At 50.7% G+C, this 15,155-nt stretch overlaps 1 protein-coding gene across 1 annotated transcript in view; it reads left to right on the plus strand.

Annotated features, from left to right (window-relative positions):
• Positions 1-15,155, plus strand: part of ASAP3 (ArfGAP with SH3 domain, ankyrin repeat and PH domain 3) — a 44,422-nt gene that overhangs the window by 25,204 nt on the left and 4,063 nt on the right. The window contains exons 4-12 of the mRNA NM_001083446.1: positions 1,650-1,724; positions 3,437-3,486; positions 11,089-11,200; positions 11,448-11,533; positions 11,955-12,030; positions 12,212-12,298; positions 12,480-12,589; positions 13,722-13,791; positions 14,110-14,197. Coding sequence (NP_001076915.1) covers positions 1,650-1,724; positions 3,437-3,486; positions 11,089-11,200; positions 11,448-11,533; positions 11,955-12,030; positions 12,212-12,298; positions 12,480-12,589; positions 13,722-13,791; positions 14,110-14,197 — 754 coding nt within the window. The remainder of the gene's footprint in view (positions 1-1,649; positions 1,725-3,436; positions 3,487-11,088; positions 11,201-11,447; positions 11,534-11,954; positions 12,031-12,211; positions 12,299-12,479; positions 12,590-13,721; positions 13,792-14,109; positions 14,198-15,155) is intronic.

Consider the following 15,155-nt stretch of genomic DNA (forward strand, 5'->3'; position numbering starts at 1 on the left):
GGCCTGTCCTGCAAGTAGAGGCCTTTAACAGTGTTTGGGTTCAACTGAATCAGTGAACAGGGGCTCCTTTGTCTTCACTCCTCTTCCCCTTGTTTTGGTCAGACTAATGTTTGTTGAGGCTCTACTTGGTGGTGGGCACTGTACCAGGGGCTGTGACACAGGGAAGAGTCAGGCTCTGTCTTGGAGAGCCATATAGTCCAAGAGACAGAAACTGAGGTGTGAGATGACACCAAGCAAGATTAGCAGCGTGGCACAAACTCAAGGACCCAGCAGCTTGGGTCAGAGGCCTTGAACTGCCATGGCTCAGAAAAGAGATCAGCACAGGCCATGGGAAGAAGTAGTCAGGAAGGCTTCCTGGAGGAGGAGAGACTTGAGCTGTATCTTGAAAGGTGGGCTGAAATATCAGATAGGCTGTTTTGAGTTGCCAAATGACAGAAATTCAACTCAAACTAGGTTTTTTGTTTTTGTTTTTTTAATAAGTCTTTTTCTCTCTTCCAATCTTTTTTACTTCTTTTGGTCATGCCACACGACTTGTGGGATCTTAGTTCCCCGACCAGGGATTGAACCTGGGCCCACCTGGCCCTGGCAGTGAAAGCACTGAGTCCTAACCATTGGACAACCAGGGAATTCCTCAGGTTAATTTTTTGTTTTATTTTATTATTATTTTATTTTTGGCTGTGCTGGGTCTTTGTTACTGCACTGGCTTTTCTCTAGTTGCAGAGAGCAGAGGCTACGCTAGTTGCTGTGCCTGGGTGTCTTACTGCAGTGGCCACTCTTGTTTCTAAGCTCTTAAGCTTCAGTACGTGCAGCACCTGGGCTCAGGAGTTGCGGCCCCCAGGCTCGAGAGCACAGGTTCAGTAGTCGTGGTACACAGGTTAGTTGCTCCGGGGAATGCCTGCTCTTCCTGGATCAGGGGTCTAACTCGTGTTTCTGCATCGGCAGGCGGATTCTTTACCACTGAGCCACAAGGGAAGCCCCTCGAGGTTGATTTTCAAAAAGAGAATTCACTGACCCCTGTAATGGGAAGATCAGACATGCAGCTGGTTTCAGGCTCCTTCTCTTTCTCTTAGGGTTTCTCTCCGTCTCTGCTCAGGGGGCAGGATGGCCCAGCAGGCCCAGCTTCACACCTTGCAGGAGAAAGACAGTCTTTCTCTCCTGACTTTGGTAGAAGAGTCCCAGAAGGTATCCTGATTGGCTGGCTTGGGTCACGTGCCTGTTCCTGAGCCAATCACAGTGGCCCCCCATGAAGCACTCTGGTCAGCTCTGACTTCGTGTTCACCCCATGTGACCATAGGGAAAGGGTTCTCACATTACAGGGGAGTGGAGAAACAACAGGTGGGCCACACAGGTGGACCTCGGAGCGTCAGAAAGGAGACATGAGGGTGTCCCTCTGGCCAAGGAGCAGAAAAGGGCTGACCGTGGATGCAGTGGAGCGGGCAGTGGAGGGATGAGGCCCATCAGTCGGGGGAAGGCAAGAGCTTTCCAGGGAGGCCGACCCGCCACCCCGGTGTACCCTTCCACCTTGTCTTCCTCTCCCCTGCCTCCTTCACCCCAGTGCTGTTCTGGTGATGCCTCACTGTACCCTGAGCCCTGTGGGGCTGGACAGGCGTTCGCTCAAGGTGGGGTGTGGGGGTCTCTGCCTCTTCCAGGTTCAGAACCTGAACAACATTGTCTCTTTCCCCCTGGACACTCTGCTGAAGGGGCAGCTGAGGGACGGACGGCAGGTGAGTTTCCATGTGGGGAGGGGTGCCCAGAGGTGGTGAGATGGATCGAGAAGTGGGGCAGGCAGGAGACCATAGTGGGGGACAGGGCTGGGCTGAGGACGGAGGCCAAGTGAAGCTGTCATAGTGGGTGTGCTGCTGCTGCTGCTAAGTCGCTTCAGTCGTGTCCGACTCTGTGCGACCCCAAAGATGGCAGCCCACCAGGCTCCTCTGTCCCTGGGATTCTCCAGGCAAGAATACTGGAGTGGGTTGCCATTTCCTTTTCCAGTGCATGCATGCATGCTAAGTCACTTCAGTCGTGTCCAACCCTGTGCAACCCCATGGACAGGAGCCCACCAGGCTCCTCTGTCCAGGGAATTCTCTATGCAAGAGTACTGGAGTGGGGTGCCAGTTCCTTCTCTGTCACAGTGGGTGTGCTGTCCTCGTATTATTGACCCCCAGAAAGACAGGAGGGCCCGGGTCTGGGGTGAGCCTAGGTGAGCCAGGGCCCTTTTGGAAATAGCTCATGGAATCTTATAACAGCCCCATGAGGTGTGTCCTGTAGGTGCGGTCATCCCCGTTTTGCTGTTGAGGAAACCGAGGCTCGGGCGTTTGATAACCTGCTTACAGTCTACCCCGGAGAAGGCAATGGCACCCCACTCCAGTACTCTTGCCTGGAAAATCCCACGGACAGAGGAGCCTGGTGGGCTGCAGTCCATGGGGTCGCTAAGAGTCGGACACGACTGAGCAACTTCACTTTCACTTTTCACTTTCATGCATTGGAGAAAGAAATGGCAACCCACTCCAGTGTTCTTGCCTGGAGAATCCCAGGGACGGGGGAGCCTAGTGGGCTGCTGTCTATGGGGTCGAACAGAGTCGGACATGACTGAAGCGACTTAGCACTTAGCAGTACAGTCACCCAGCTGGTCAGTAGAGGAGCCAGTGTGAGGCCAGGGCTCCTGACCCCCCCATGCTTGCTGCGCTATCTGCACCAGGCAGCCCCTGGCTGGAGGCAAACCGGAGCTCAAAGTAACAGGATAATCTCCCTGGGAAGTCTGCTCCAGAAGGCCCAGGGGAGGAGCCATCACCCCTGGCTAAGCACCAGTCTGGGAACCACCCAAACCAGACAGGCAGCTTTTCCACCTGGCAGACGGAGACACCTTGAATGCCGGGGCTGACTGTTCTGAAGGGTGTGAGCAGCCCGCTGGATGGGGCCTGGGATCAGCCAGGTCTCTCTGGCTTGCTGTGTGGCCTTGGGTAGACTTCTTGGCCTCTCTGTGCATATGTCCCTCAACCTGTACCTTCCTGTTGAAAGGATGAGCTAGAACCAGGCAGGAGAACCAGTGGGACAGAGTTAGGGGGAGGATTCTGATCTTTATCCTCCCTCTTCTTCCTCATGGTGATCTCCATCTTCTAAGAGAGGGGACTCAGGGCAGACCTCACCCCAAATAGCCCCAATATCCTAGGCCTGAGCCTACCAGTTCAGACTGATTACTGGCAACTGTGGGAAGAGGTCGGTTGGCAGGAGGGCCTCTGCTCTGAGAAGTGGGGTCAGTAGGGTTTATTTTGCTGATTAGGTTTGCAGTCAGGGCTAATGTGAATACGGGCTGGTTGGAGGGTGGCTCTCAGCCTGCAAACACAGGGTCCCCCTAATTGTAGCACAGTGTCCTGTTGATTCCAGACCCCAAGACCCTCTTTGGGCAAATTGTGTTTTTTTTTTTTTTCCTGAACTACAGGATTCCAAAAAGCAGCTGGAGAAGGCATGGAAGGACTACGAAGCCAAAATGTAAGTGACTGTGGCCAGGGTGGTTGGTCTAGGAGAGTGATGCTTCTGTTGCAGCAGGGGGCTGGATGTGGGGAAGAAACCAAGCGCTACCAGGGCGTGTCACCCGGAAGTGCATGGCATCTCGCTCTCCAGAAATGTTTACGCGAGGGGGGTATTTATGCCCAGACCTTGAAAGGAGTCTGGGGGCTTGACCATGAGACAACCAAGGAGGAGCTATTGTGAAAGGACCCCAAGATGCTCCTCTCAGAGACCCTTCTGCTTGGTGGTGCCAACATGGGTAGAGAGACAGAAAGGAGCATCCATTTACCGAACACCTCCAAGTGCCAGACATCCACCCTCACACTCACCCAGCCTCTGAGGGACATATTGGTATCCCAGTTATCAAAGGAGGAATTAGAGGTTCAGAGAGGTTAAGTTACTTGCCCAAGGCCACACAGTTAGGCAGAGGCAGAGCTGGGACTCATGTTTGGTGATCCTGATTCTGCAACACCAGGGAGTATCTGTAAGCATTTAGTTGGACACAGAGGAGGAAAGGCCATACCCAGGCCTCTTGTGTGCACCAGCCGGGTTTCTCACTAGCTACTGGGACATTATGGCGACAAGAGTCCCAGGTGCCCAGTGACCAACTCTTCCTGAGTGGGGACTCCTCGGGCTCTGCCTTCTAAAGTCTGTCCAAGTCCCGACCCCAGCCCTCTGCCCCGGCCCAGCCGGGCCCACTGAACCTCAGGGCACTGTTTACTCTTCTTTTTAAAATGTTGGCTTCTCTTGCAGTTTTCAAAAGCAATATGTGTTCATTATGAGTAACTTTGGAAAATACGGGGAGGTAGAAGAGGAAAAAAATTTAAGTTATCCTTAGGAGAAGATTAGGGTCCTGCAGGGGGATATCTAGTACTTCTCTATTTTTAGAATTTTTTCCATAGTGTGGGTAGCACTGTAATTTCATCATTTTTAAAAAGTGGAGGAGGGGGAGTTCCTGGGTTGCTCCAGTGGTTAGGACTCGTGCTTTCGCTGCTGTGACCCAGGTTCAATCCCTGGTTGGGGAACTAAGATCCCACAAGGAAATAAGATCCCACAAGTTGTGTGGCATGGCCAAAACAAACAAAACTTGTGTGGGGAGAGGAAACTACCGAAAACCAGGAAGAAGAGCCTTCATTTCTTTTCTCTCTTTTTTGGACATTGATTTTTATTTATTTGTTTATTTAACTGTGCCAGGCTAATGAGTTTGCAGCATACAGACTCTTAGTGGTGGCATATGGGATCTAGTCCGTGACCAGGGATCAAATGCAGGCCCTTGAATTGGCACTGGACCACCAGGGCAGTTTTGACCCTTTATTTCTAAGCCTAAAGTATTAACATCTATCTAGTCATTTTTCTATGTATAAAGAACTATTTTTACAGAACCAATATCATAATTATACTGGGGTGGTTGCTTAAAAATACATCATGACCATCTTTCTACATCATTACATATTTTTACATACAATGTTACATTATCATTATTATTTAATTATTATTTTTGGCTGCACTGCGTCTTCGTCGCTGCGCTCAGGCTTCCTTTAGTCGTGGCAAGCCGGAGCTCCCCTCTGCTTGCGGTAGCTTCTCTTGTGGAGCACAGACTTTAGGGTGTGCCGGCTTCAGTAGCTGTGGCACACAGACTTAGTTGCCCTGTGGCACATGGAATCTTCATGGACCAGGGATCGAACTTGTGTCCTCTGCATTGGCAGGCAAATTCTTCACCACTAGACCACCAGGGAAGTCCAATAACGTCGCTTAAATGGGTGCACTGTGTCTCAATATATGCACCCCCACCAGGTATTTAATCTGCCCTTGTTGTTCGGGAGGCATCCTTGGAAGTGCATCCTTGCTCCCACCCATGATTATTTCTGTAGAACCTTTCCGAGAAGTAGTTCCTGGAGCTTTATTGTTCCTCAGGCTCCCAGCACCATGGGGACCTCCCTGAGTCCGACGGAAGGCTGAAACGGCTCCTCCACCAGGGCCTCCATGTGCGCCCCAGCTGTGGGTATACAGCTGGTGCTGGAGGGTGTGGGGCTGTGATGGGCGTGGCCACCCGTTCTCATCAGCGCCCAGGGAGGGGTGTGGACATGCAGGCGGAAGACCTTTCTCTTTCTGATTTGATGTGGGATCACATAGCCTTCATCTTCCTGAGTTACCCTTGACAGAGCCCCTAGCCTTTCAGGAAATCATCTACTACAAGCGTTCCCAACCCCCAGTACCAGTCCTGTTAGGAACTGGGCTGCACAGCTGGAGATGAGTGGTAGGCAAGACAGTGAAACTTCAGCTGTATTTACAGCTGTTCCCCATCGTTCACATTGCCACCTGAGCTCTGCCTCCTATCAGATCAGCGGCGGATCAGAGAACCCTAGATTCTCATGGGAGGGCAAACCCTAACCCTAAAGTCAAGGCAGAACATCCTGAGAGTGCCGCAGAACAGAAATAAAGTGCACGATAAAGGTAATGCCCTTGAACCACCCCCAAATCATCCCCACCCCTGGCCCCTGGAAAAATTGTCTTCCACAAAACCTGTCCCTGGTGCCAAAAACACTGGGGACCACCGATCTACTAAGTAGAATAAGCCCTACGCAATGCTGACCTCCCCAAGCAGCTGGGCCTTTACCAGATTGATATATTGATCTTGCCTGTGAGGTTTCATTGAAAGAAAAGTCTGTGGAATGATGGGGAAAGAGGTTGGCTGAGGTTATGCAGTGAATTACCAACAGGACCTAGGTTAGAACCCAGGATTTCTGAGTCTGGTGCTCTTCCGGTCACTCCACGTAGCCTCCTGTCTCCTTCTCATGTTACACAGGTTGAGCCATTATGTCCTGGCACAGGTGACTGTGTGCATTCCTTTTATGAGGGCTCCAGGTATAGCTATATATTAGCAAACCAAAAGTTGCTGTGTAATTGCACTTCATTCTTACCAGACCAGTCTGGGCAGCAGCTGCAAGGACCCAGGGCCCTGATAACATCTGCTGATCACCACCAGCTTCTCACATACTGGCTGTTGCTGTAGGAGGTCCCCTCCCCACCTGGGGCTGCTAAGAAAGGCATCCCAGGCCCTGGGCAGCGGACACAGTTACCTAGGCTATTCCATTTTCAGGGCTGTTTCCTCATCTGAAAAATGGAGCCAACATTACTTTCCAGGGTTGATGTGGAGACGAGACAGCCCCTGGCACTGCAGGTCAACACGTGCTTATTTGCCCTCTTGCTGAGCCAGAACTGGGGCCAGAATAACACCACGGGGTAGAGAGGCAGAAGCCCAGACCTCTGCTCCCAGCATTTCCCCCACCAGCCTGGGATCTTGAGCCATTACCTCCCTTCTCTGGGTCTCAGCTTCACCTTCTGTAAGATAGTTTCTGACCATGATCTATCAGAAGAGACACTGCGACTGTCACCAGCTTGGGGAGACCAGCCAGGGAAGGAGGGATGGGATGAATCTGAGCCACAGTGTTGGCTACCAGCACCCTCCCTAAGGCTCTAGCATCAGGCAGACTTGGGTTCAAATCTTGGCTCTAGTTCTTAGCGGCTGTGTGGCTTGGACAAGTCACTTACCATTTCAGCCTCAGGCTCCCTGTCTATAAAATAAAGTCATGATTCCTGCCTTGCGGGGTTGTTGCTTTAGTGTGTGATGGGTCTAGCAGAGCACACAGTACAAAATTATCGCTTAAAAATAATTATTAAGGGACTTCCCTGGTGGCCCGGTGGCTAAGACTCCATGCTTCCAATGCATGGGGCTTGGGTTCCATCCCTGGTCAGGGAACTAGATCTCACATTCCACAACTAAAGATTCCACATGCCTCAACTGAGACCCAGTGCAGCCAAATACATCTTTTTCAAAATAAATATTAATAACAGCAGCTAATAATACTTCCTTAAGAGCTTCCTTTGTGCCAACTGCTGTGATAAGCTTTTTACATCAGTTATCAGTTTTGATTGTTGTTGGAAGGGAAAAGGGGCGGTCATCCCCAATTTCTAGGTTGAGTAGTGAGGGGAAAAAAATACCACCACAATCCCTGCCTTAGTGGATCCCACTGGTTTGTTAGCAAGAAGAAAGTCCCAAAAGAATGAAGATACAAAATAAAAGTGCTCTAGCGATGGTATCAGCACAGAGTCGCAGAAGGGGCAGGTGGTTTTGTTTGGGTGGAGAGAAGGGTGATTGGAAAAGGCATCGCCCGAGAGGTGGTTCACGGGGCCAGGTTGGCAGGTGCACGGTTCCTTTTGATTCCTTCCCTCTCCCATCTCCCCACCCCGACGTCCTCACTCTACCGGTACCTGTCTCTCATCCCCTGGATCACATTAGACAATGGCTGTGGTCCCCTTCTCCAATTGTCTCTGTCTTCTTAGTAACTAGCATTTCAGCACTTTTCACTATTTTATTTCACTCCTGCTGCAACTCCATTCAAAGGAAATAAAAAATATTCTTAAGGTTTGAAATGTTTAAGAAACACTGGTGATCCTTTGAGGACAGGGAGGGAATGGAATTTGTTATTTTCTGGGTCGGGGTGTGTGTGTTGCAATACAAGCACTCCCAGCTATTAGTGTGAGGTGATTCGGGTCATCTTGGGTGACTATATCAGACTTTGTAGGGAAATCTCTATAATTACCATAGCTGAGGCTGAAGGACAAAGCTATGATTAATCACAAGGCCCTGTATCATACTTTACAGCTTATCTTCATCCTGAACTAAACAGCTTCTATCCTTTAATCTCCATTAGACCGGCATTAAAAAAAAAAATTATTGGAAGTGAAAGTCACTCAGTTGTGTCCGATTCTTTGCGACCCTATACAATACAGTCCATGGAATTCTCCAGGTCAGAATACTGGAGTGGGTAGCCTTTCCCTTCTCCCGGGATCTTCCCAACCCAGGAATAGAACCCAGGTCTCCCACACTGCAGGCAGGTTCTTTACCAGCTAAGCCACAAGGGAAGCTCAAGAATACTGGAGTGGGTAGCCTATCCCTTCTCCAGCAGATCTTCCCAACCCAGAAATCGAACCAGGATCTCCTGCATTGCAGGCAGATTCTTTACCTACTGAGCTATCAGGGAAGCCCTAAATAAGAAGTGAGTGAAGTCAGTGAGTGAAAGTCGCTCAGTCGTGTCCAACTCTTTGCGACCCTGTAGACTATACAGTCCATGGAATTCTCCAGGCCAGAACACTGGAGTGGGTAGCCTTTCCCTTCTCCAGGGGATCTTCCCAACCCAGGGATCGAACCCAGGTCTCTCGCATTGCAGGTGGATTCTTTACCAACTGAGCTATCAGGGAAGCCTACCCTACACTAAAAAAAAGTATCTAAAGGAATCACCAGGTTATTACTCTAATCATCAGTGTCATTAGCAGCATCATAGTCCTGCCATTTATTGAGGGCCTTACCACAACCAGGGACTGTACTAAATGTCTCCAATGCGTTAGATCATTTGAGACCTAGGCAGTATTAGTCTTATTTTTGGAAATGGGGAAGGTGAGGTTTAGAAAGATGCATAAAGGTTAAATAAGCAAGGGAGCTGCCATAAATCCAAAATCCACATTTCTAGCCACTGTACTGGGCTTCCCTTGTAGCTCAGCTGGTAAAGAATCTGCCTTCAATGTGGGAGACCTGGGTTCAACCCCTGGGTTGGGAAGATCCCCTGGAAAAGGGAAAGGCTACCCACTCCAGTATTCTGGCCTGGAGAATTCCATGGACTGTAGAGTCCATGGGGTTGCAGAGAGTTGGACATGACACTTTACCGTGGCTTCTTTTTCGTCCGTTTACTCTGGAGCAGGCTTTCCAAAACGTCAGTGTATTCCCCATCCTTTTTTAACAGCTGCATAATATCCCTATGTGTGGTCATAGCATAATTTATTTAACCACTTCCCGTTGATAGATATGTAGCTCATTTTTTCATTTTTCCCTGTTTACAGACATGGTAACAGTGAAGGCAGGAGCCCCCCTTGCCCTCTCCCAGTTGTTCTGCCCCCACAGTCCCCCGTCCTGCTTAATGAGCTGCCGGGCTCATTGTTGCTCAGGCCTGGCCATCACCTCTCTCTGCCACTCATCTTCAGATCTCAAAAAAAGCATCTGCCTGACCCTCAAGCCTGTTCCCAGGGTCAGTCCCCACCTAACTCCACTCTCCTGCCATAGACTCCCTCCCGGGGTATTATAAAGCTTTAGCGAAATGAAGAATCACCACTTCAAAGAAAATTAAAAACAAAACCACTAAAAACCCTGCAAAAGTCTGCTCTCAGAGCAGTGGCTTTCACCCGGGGTGATTTTGCACCCCCACCCTATTCCCCAGGAGACATTTCTGGTTGTCACAACAAGGGAGATGCTGGTGGCATCTAGTGGGCAGGGGTCAAGGGTACTGCTAAACAGCCTGTGTTCACAGAGCGGCCCCCACATCAGAGAAGTATCTGGTTAAAATGTCTGTAGTTCAAAGGTTGAGAAACTGCTCTTCAGGTCTCCAGAGACAGAGTGTGCAAATAAGCACCATTCCAGAGGTCTGAGGTCAGTAAAGCCTAGAACTAAAGACTGAGAACTCAGTCTAGGCCATTGCTTCCTCCCTTCGTAGATGGAAGAACTGCAGCTGAAAGAGGCCTGTAGCACAGCTGCAGAGTCTTCTGTGTGTTCAGTCTTTTGCATCCTTTATCTCATCTGGGTACAGATGAACAGCCCCATTTTCCAGATGTGGAGACTGAGGCTTAGAGAGGGGAAGTAATGCAGATGTAAGGTTATCCCACATCTGTCTTCTTTGACACCCCCTTGGAAGCAAAACTGTTATGCAAGTCGTCTCCTTCACACAGGCTCATGGGTCCAGCCCCAGGTGTGGAAATACTCTCCTGGTTGGGAGTGGGTAGTCTAATGGGTGTGGGATTTCCAGGAAACTAATTGCCCACAGTTCCACCCAACCCCAAACAGGGGAAACCACCAACCCTGAGAACAGGAGGGGAAGGCCCAGCTTACTCTCAGCTACAGGGTGGGAAGTGCTTTCTTTCTTCACCTACAAAAGAAAAGAATCAAGGTTTTCTAAGCTCTAAATGGAAGCTCTTGGCTCAGAAGAATGAAGGCACCTTGTGGTGCCTCCTAACCCCCATGGTCCTAAATCCCTTCCAGCAAACTCTAATTCCAATGCCACCTGGCCCTATGGGAACCCATCCCCTCCCTGCATTAGAAACCCTTAACTCCTTCCTATTGCTCTTGAGACAAAGACCGAGAACCTCAGCATGGTCTGAATCAGGCCCTGGAAGCACCTCCCTCCATCCCTGCTGTGAGCCCTGTCTCTCCTGTCTGCAGCTGTCTGATCCTCCCACCAGCCCTGGCTTCTTAGACTTCAGATCTCAGCTCCCATATCCTGAGCAGCCAGATGAGGTCGGATGCACATTTTACTCTCCCCTTACTCACTGCAAGGCTGTGATTTGATTCATGTCTTTCCCCGCTACCAGCCTGTAGATTCTCTGAATCCACCTTGTTGACCATTGTACCTCAACAGCTGGCACAAAGGAGGGTCCCCCTCATCCTCGTGTGCCCATACAGAGAGCAGCGTGTAGGGGTGGTGGGACATGCAGGGGCTTAGGGAGAGTTGTTCAGGCCTCTCTTTCCTTGGGGTCTAGGGCCAGGCTGGAGAAGGAGAGGGACCGGGCCAGGGTGATAGGAGGGAGCACCGGGGAGGTGGCCCAGGACACGCAGAGAGAACGACGTGTCTTCCAGTTGCACATGTGTGAGGTAAGGGGGCCCCAGGGTGAGTCCGACCCCAGGGTGAGGGTGGGATAGGATGTGTCTTCCAGTCTACATCCCTGAACCCTCAGGGGCCCAGTCACAGTCTCAGCCGAGGTCCTTGCCAGATGGCCCTTGAGATGTCACCCAGGTTCAGTCCTGGCCAGGAAGATTAGCTGGGGATGAAGACAGCAGCCTCTTGTCCCCAGGATTCCGTCTTGCTCACGTCACACACTTTGCCCTGCCCTCTCCCCAGTATCTGCTGAAAGCCGGGGAGAGCCAGATGAAGCAAGGTCCTGATTTCCTGCAGAGCCTCATCAAATTCTTCCATGCTCAGCACAAGTAGGTTCCCCTGATGTCCCACCCGTATCCCCACAGTCTCTTGCCCCTTTAACCCTTCAGGCAACCCAGAACAGGGTCATCTCCAGTGTCTGGCAGACCCTCGAAGTTTCTATGTGTGAATGTATGTCATTGGTAACGCTTTTTGCAGCTGCTCTTTATTGAATGTTCATCAGGTATCAGGCACTAAGTACTTACACAACCCCCTTGAGCAGCTACTGATATTATTCCCATTTTACAGATGCAAAAACTGAGGCTCAGATTTACTAAGATCACATAGCTAGAAAACAGGATCTGGACCATCAAACTGTACCACCCCCCAGGTGCCCTGGGATCTTTAGAGCACCTTCTCTCATACTTCATCTCTCATTTTCATCTCTCTCTCTCTCTCTCTCTCTGGTCCCGTGCTTGGCCTCAAACTCAGCTTTTTCCAAGATGGCTTGAAGGCAGCTCAGAGCCTGTCTCCCTTCATCGAGAAGCTGGCAGTCTCGGTACACACAGTAAGTCAGGCTTCACCCCTGAGCGTGTGGTTAAGCCCCCTGTCCTCCTGGGAACATCTGTGGCTGTGGAAGAGCTGGCTCCTGCCGAGACAGCGAGGCTGCTGCCCTGCTGCTCTGGGCATGAGCTCCGTGCCTGGCACAACTGCCAGCTGATAACTGGGTCCTACCCTTCATCCCATAGCTGCGTCAAGCCCAGGAGGAGGAGCTACAGAAGCTGACCCAGCTCCGGGACTCCCTCCGAGGGACACTGCAGCTCGAGAGCAGAGAGGTCAGCCCCCAAATCATCCCCAAACAAGTGCCCACCCCCTCCCAGGCCCACCCTGGAGGGAGGGAGAGAAAGGAAGACCCCACAGGGTCCCCTTGAAAAGGTCTCCCTGAGCGAGACCCCTGCAGAACGGGGCTCTTTGCCCCACATGCCCTGAGGTCTCCTTCACGTGTCCAAGCAACAGGAGAGTCTGAGCCGGAAGAACTCGGGAGGTGGCTACAGCATTCACCAGCACCAAGGCAACAAGCAGTTTGGGACAGAGAAGGTTGGCTTCTTGTATAAGAAAAGTGACGGGTAAGTGACTCAGAGAGCTCGAGTAACTTGCCCGAAGCCACACAGACGTAAATGATAGGGTTGAAGGAGGCGCCTGAAGGGCTAGTTCCTATTATTTGTTGAGGGTTCCAGGGCCCTCCATGCTGCAGTGCAAAACCACCAGAATCCTGGGCTCATGAACTCTGCTGAACGTTGCAGTTCTTAATGGAAAGAAGGAGAACAGCAGCGCCAAACACTTTTTGGGCAGTCTCCATGGCCCCACTCTTAATCGTTGTAATATACTGAATATGCCTGGACATGAACATGTTGGCTGTGCCTTGTTCCCTCATGTGAAAAACAAAAATCAGGCTGTAAATGCAAAAGCCTTTATGGGATCCATTCATTAATTTTTTTTTTTTTACTAACTAATCAGTTTTTATCAGAGAAAAATAACTTGGTTAAACCAATTAATATTTACCTCTTATAGGAAAAGTGTTAAGTAGCTTTGACTATGGATTTGCTCATTTTATTTCGCATGCTAAGTTGCTTCAGTCGTGTCCAACTCTTTGCAATCCTGTGGACTGTAGCCCGCCTGGCTCCTCTGTCCATGGACTTCTCCAGGCCAGAATACGGGAGTCATGCTCCCCTGCAGGGGACTTCCTGACCCAGGGATTGAACCTGCGTCTCATATCTCCTGTATTGGCAGGCGGGTTCTTTAACACTAGTGCCACCTGGAAAGTCCATCTTATTTTGGGAGTCTCGGTGTTTATCTTGCTTGGTCTTTAATCACAATTCATCTCTCATGGTCAAGAGCCTATTCCTTCTCTCAGACTAGGAGCTCCCTAAGGTTGCGAGCTGTGTCTCTTCCATCAGACCGGAAGCTCTCAGAGGACCAAGGTCACATGGTCCCCTTTAGAATAAAGACTCTCAGAGAGTGGGTCTGTTTCCTCATCTGATTGGGAGCTTTCTAAGGGCAGGACTGTGCCTCCTTCATCGGAAGGGAGCCAGGGAGTTAGGAGTATAGGGGTCGGAGTCAGGGGACAGAAAAGGTAAAGAAGTGGGACTGGAGGTCATACAGGTGGGGTCGGAGACCTGGTCTAGGACCTTGTTCACCAACATGTTCACACCTAATGTGAGCCCTGGGTGATGGTCTTTCTATCCCTCTGGGCCCTAGAATTCGAAGAGTCTGGCAGAAAAGGAAGTGTGGAGTCAAGTATGGCTGCCTGACCATCTCACACAGCACGGTGAGGCCTGGAGGATGGGGATCTCAGGGCATGATGGGTCCTCTCCTCCTGGTGTTCAGAACAGACAGGTGGCAAGCCCTCCCTCTAAGATGCAAACCTGGATCCAGGGAGCTGGAGACCCTCCGCAGGAGGAAGGATGGGCTCCAAAGCCCCCAAGCTGGTCTTGGCCCAGCCTCCACATCCTTGAGGTGCTGGGAGAGGGGAGACATTAACTGGAACACGATTATTATGCCCATTTAACACATTGGGAAACTGAGGCCTAAGAGTTTGGGAGGCCCAGAGGGTAACTGTACATCCTCCATCTGCAACTTCCCACAGATAAACCGGCCCCCAGTGAAGCTGACCCTGCTGACATGCCAAGTAAGGCCAAACCCCGAGGAGAAAAAGTGCTTTGACCTGGTGACCCGTGAGTAGTCCCTGCCCCCTACACCTCAACTGGCCAAGGCTTCTCTAAGAGACCAGTCAGTCCTGGGAGGCTCCAATTAGGGGGTCTGTGTCCAATTCCACAAGTGAAAGTTGCTCAGTTGTGTCCAACTCTTTGTGACCCTAGAATTCTCCAGACCAGAATACTGGAGTGGATAGCCTTTCCCTTCTCTAGGGGATCTTCCCAACCCAAGGGATCGAACCCAGGTCTCCCGCATTGCGGGCAGATTCTTTACCAGCTGAGCCACAAGGGAATTCCATGAATACTGAGTGGGGGTAGCCTATCCCTTTTCCAGGGGATCTTCCGGACCCAGGAATCGAACCAGGTCTCCTGCACTGCAGGTGGATTTTTTTTTACTGCTGAGCTTCCGGGGAAGCCCCAAGTGTTTATCAAATAGCCTACTACAGGCATACAACTCTTTAAGCCCTGGACAGGCTATTTAAAAGCTTCACTCTATATCACATTAAAGATTAAAATGCACCCACATGCATGCGTGCGTGCTTAGTCCCTAAATTGTTTTCTGACCGCATGGATTGTAGCCCACCAGGCCCTCTGTCCGTGGGATTTCCCAGACAAGAATACTGGAGGGGGTTGTCATTTCCTTCTCCAGGGGATCTTCCCCACCCAGGGATCGAACCTTCATCTCCTGCATCGGCAGGCAGTTCTTTACCACTGAGCCACCAGGGAAGCCCAAAATATATTCACGCACCACTCTGAATATGATTATTTCTGTAAAATATATTTAAATGGATTTGGGTAATTTGGCTTTCAAAATTATTATTACTTAAAAATGTTCCATTTTCATCATTTGGAGTCTTTGGTGACAGGCATCTCACGGGGGCCAGCACAGGCTGAGAAAGCCCTAGATCTGGTCCTTGGGGAGCTCTGCCTGGCAGGGGTGTAATGTGGAGACCCAGGACTACAAGGGGATGGGAAGTGT

This window comes from Bos taurus, chromosome 2 (genome assembly GCF_002263795.3).
Source record: "Bos taurus isolate L1 Dominette 01449 registration number 42190680 breed Hereford chromosome 2, ARS-UCD2.0, whole genome shotgun sequence".
In the NCBI taxonomy this organism is placed as follows: Eukaryota; Metazoa; Chordata; class Mammalia; order Artiodactyla; family Bovidae; genus Bos; species Bos taurus.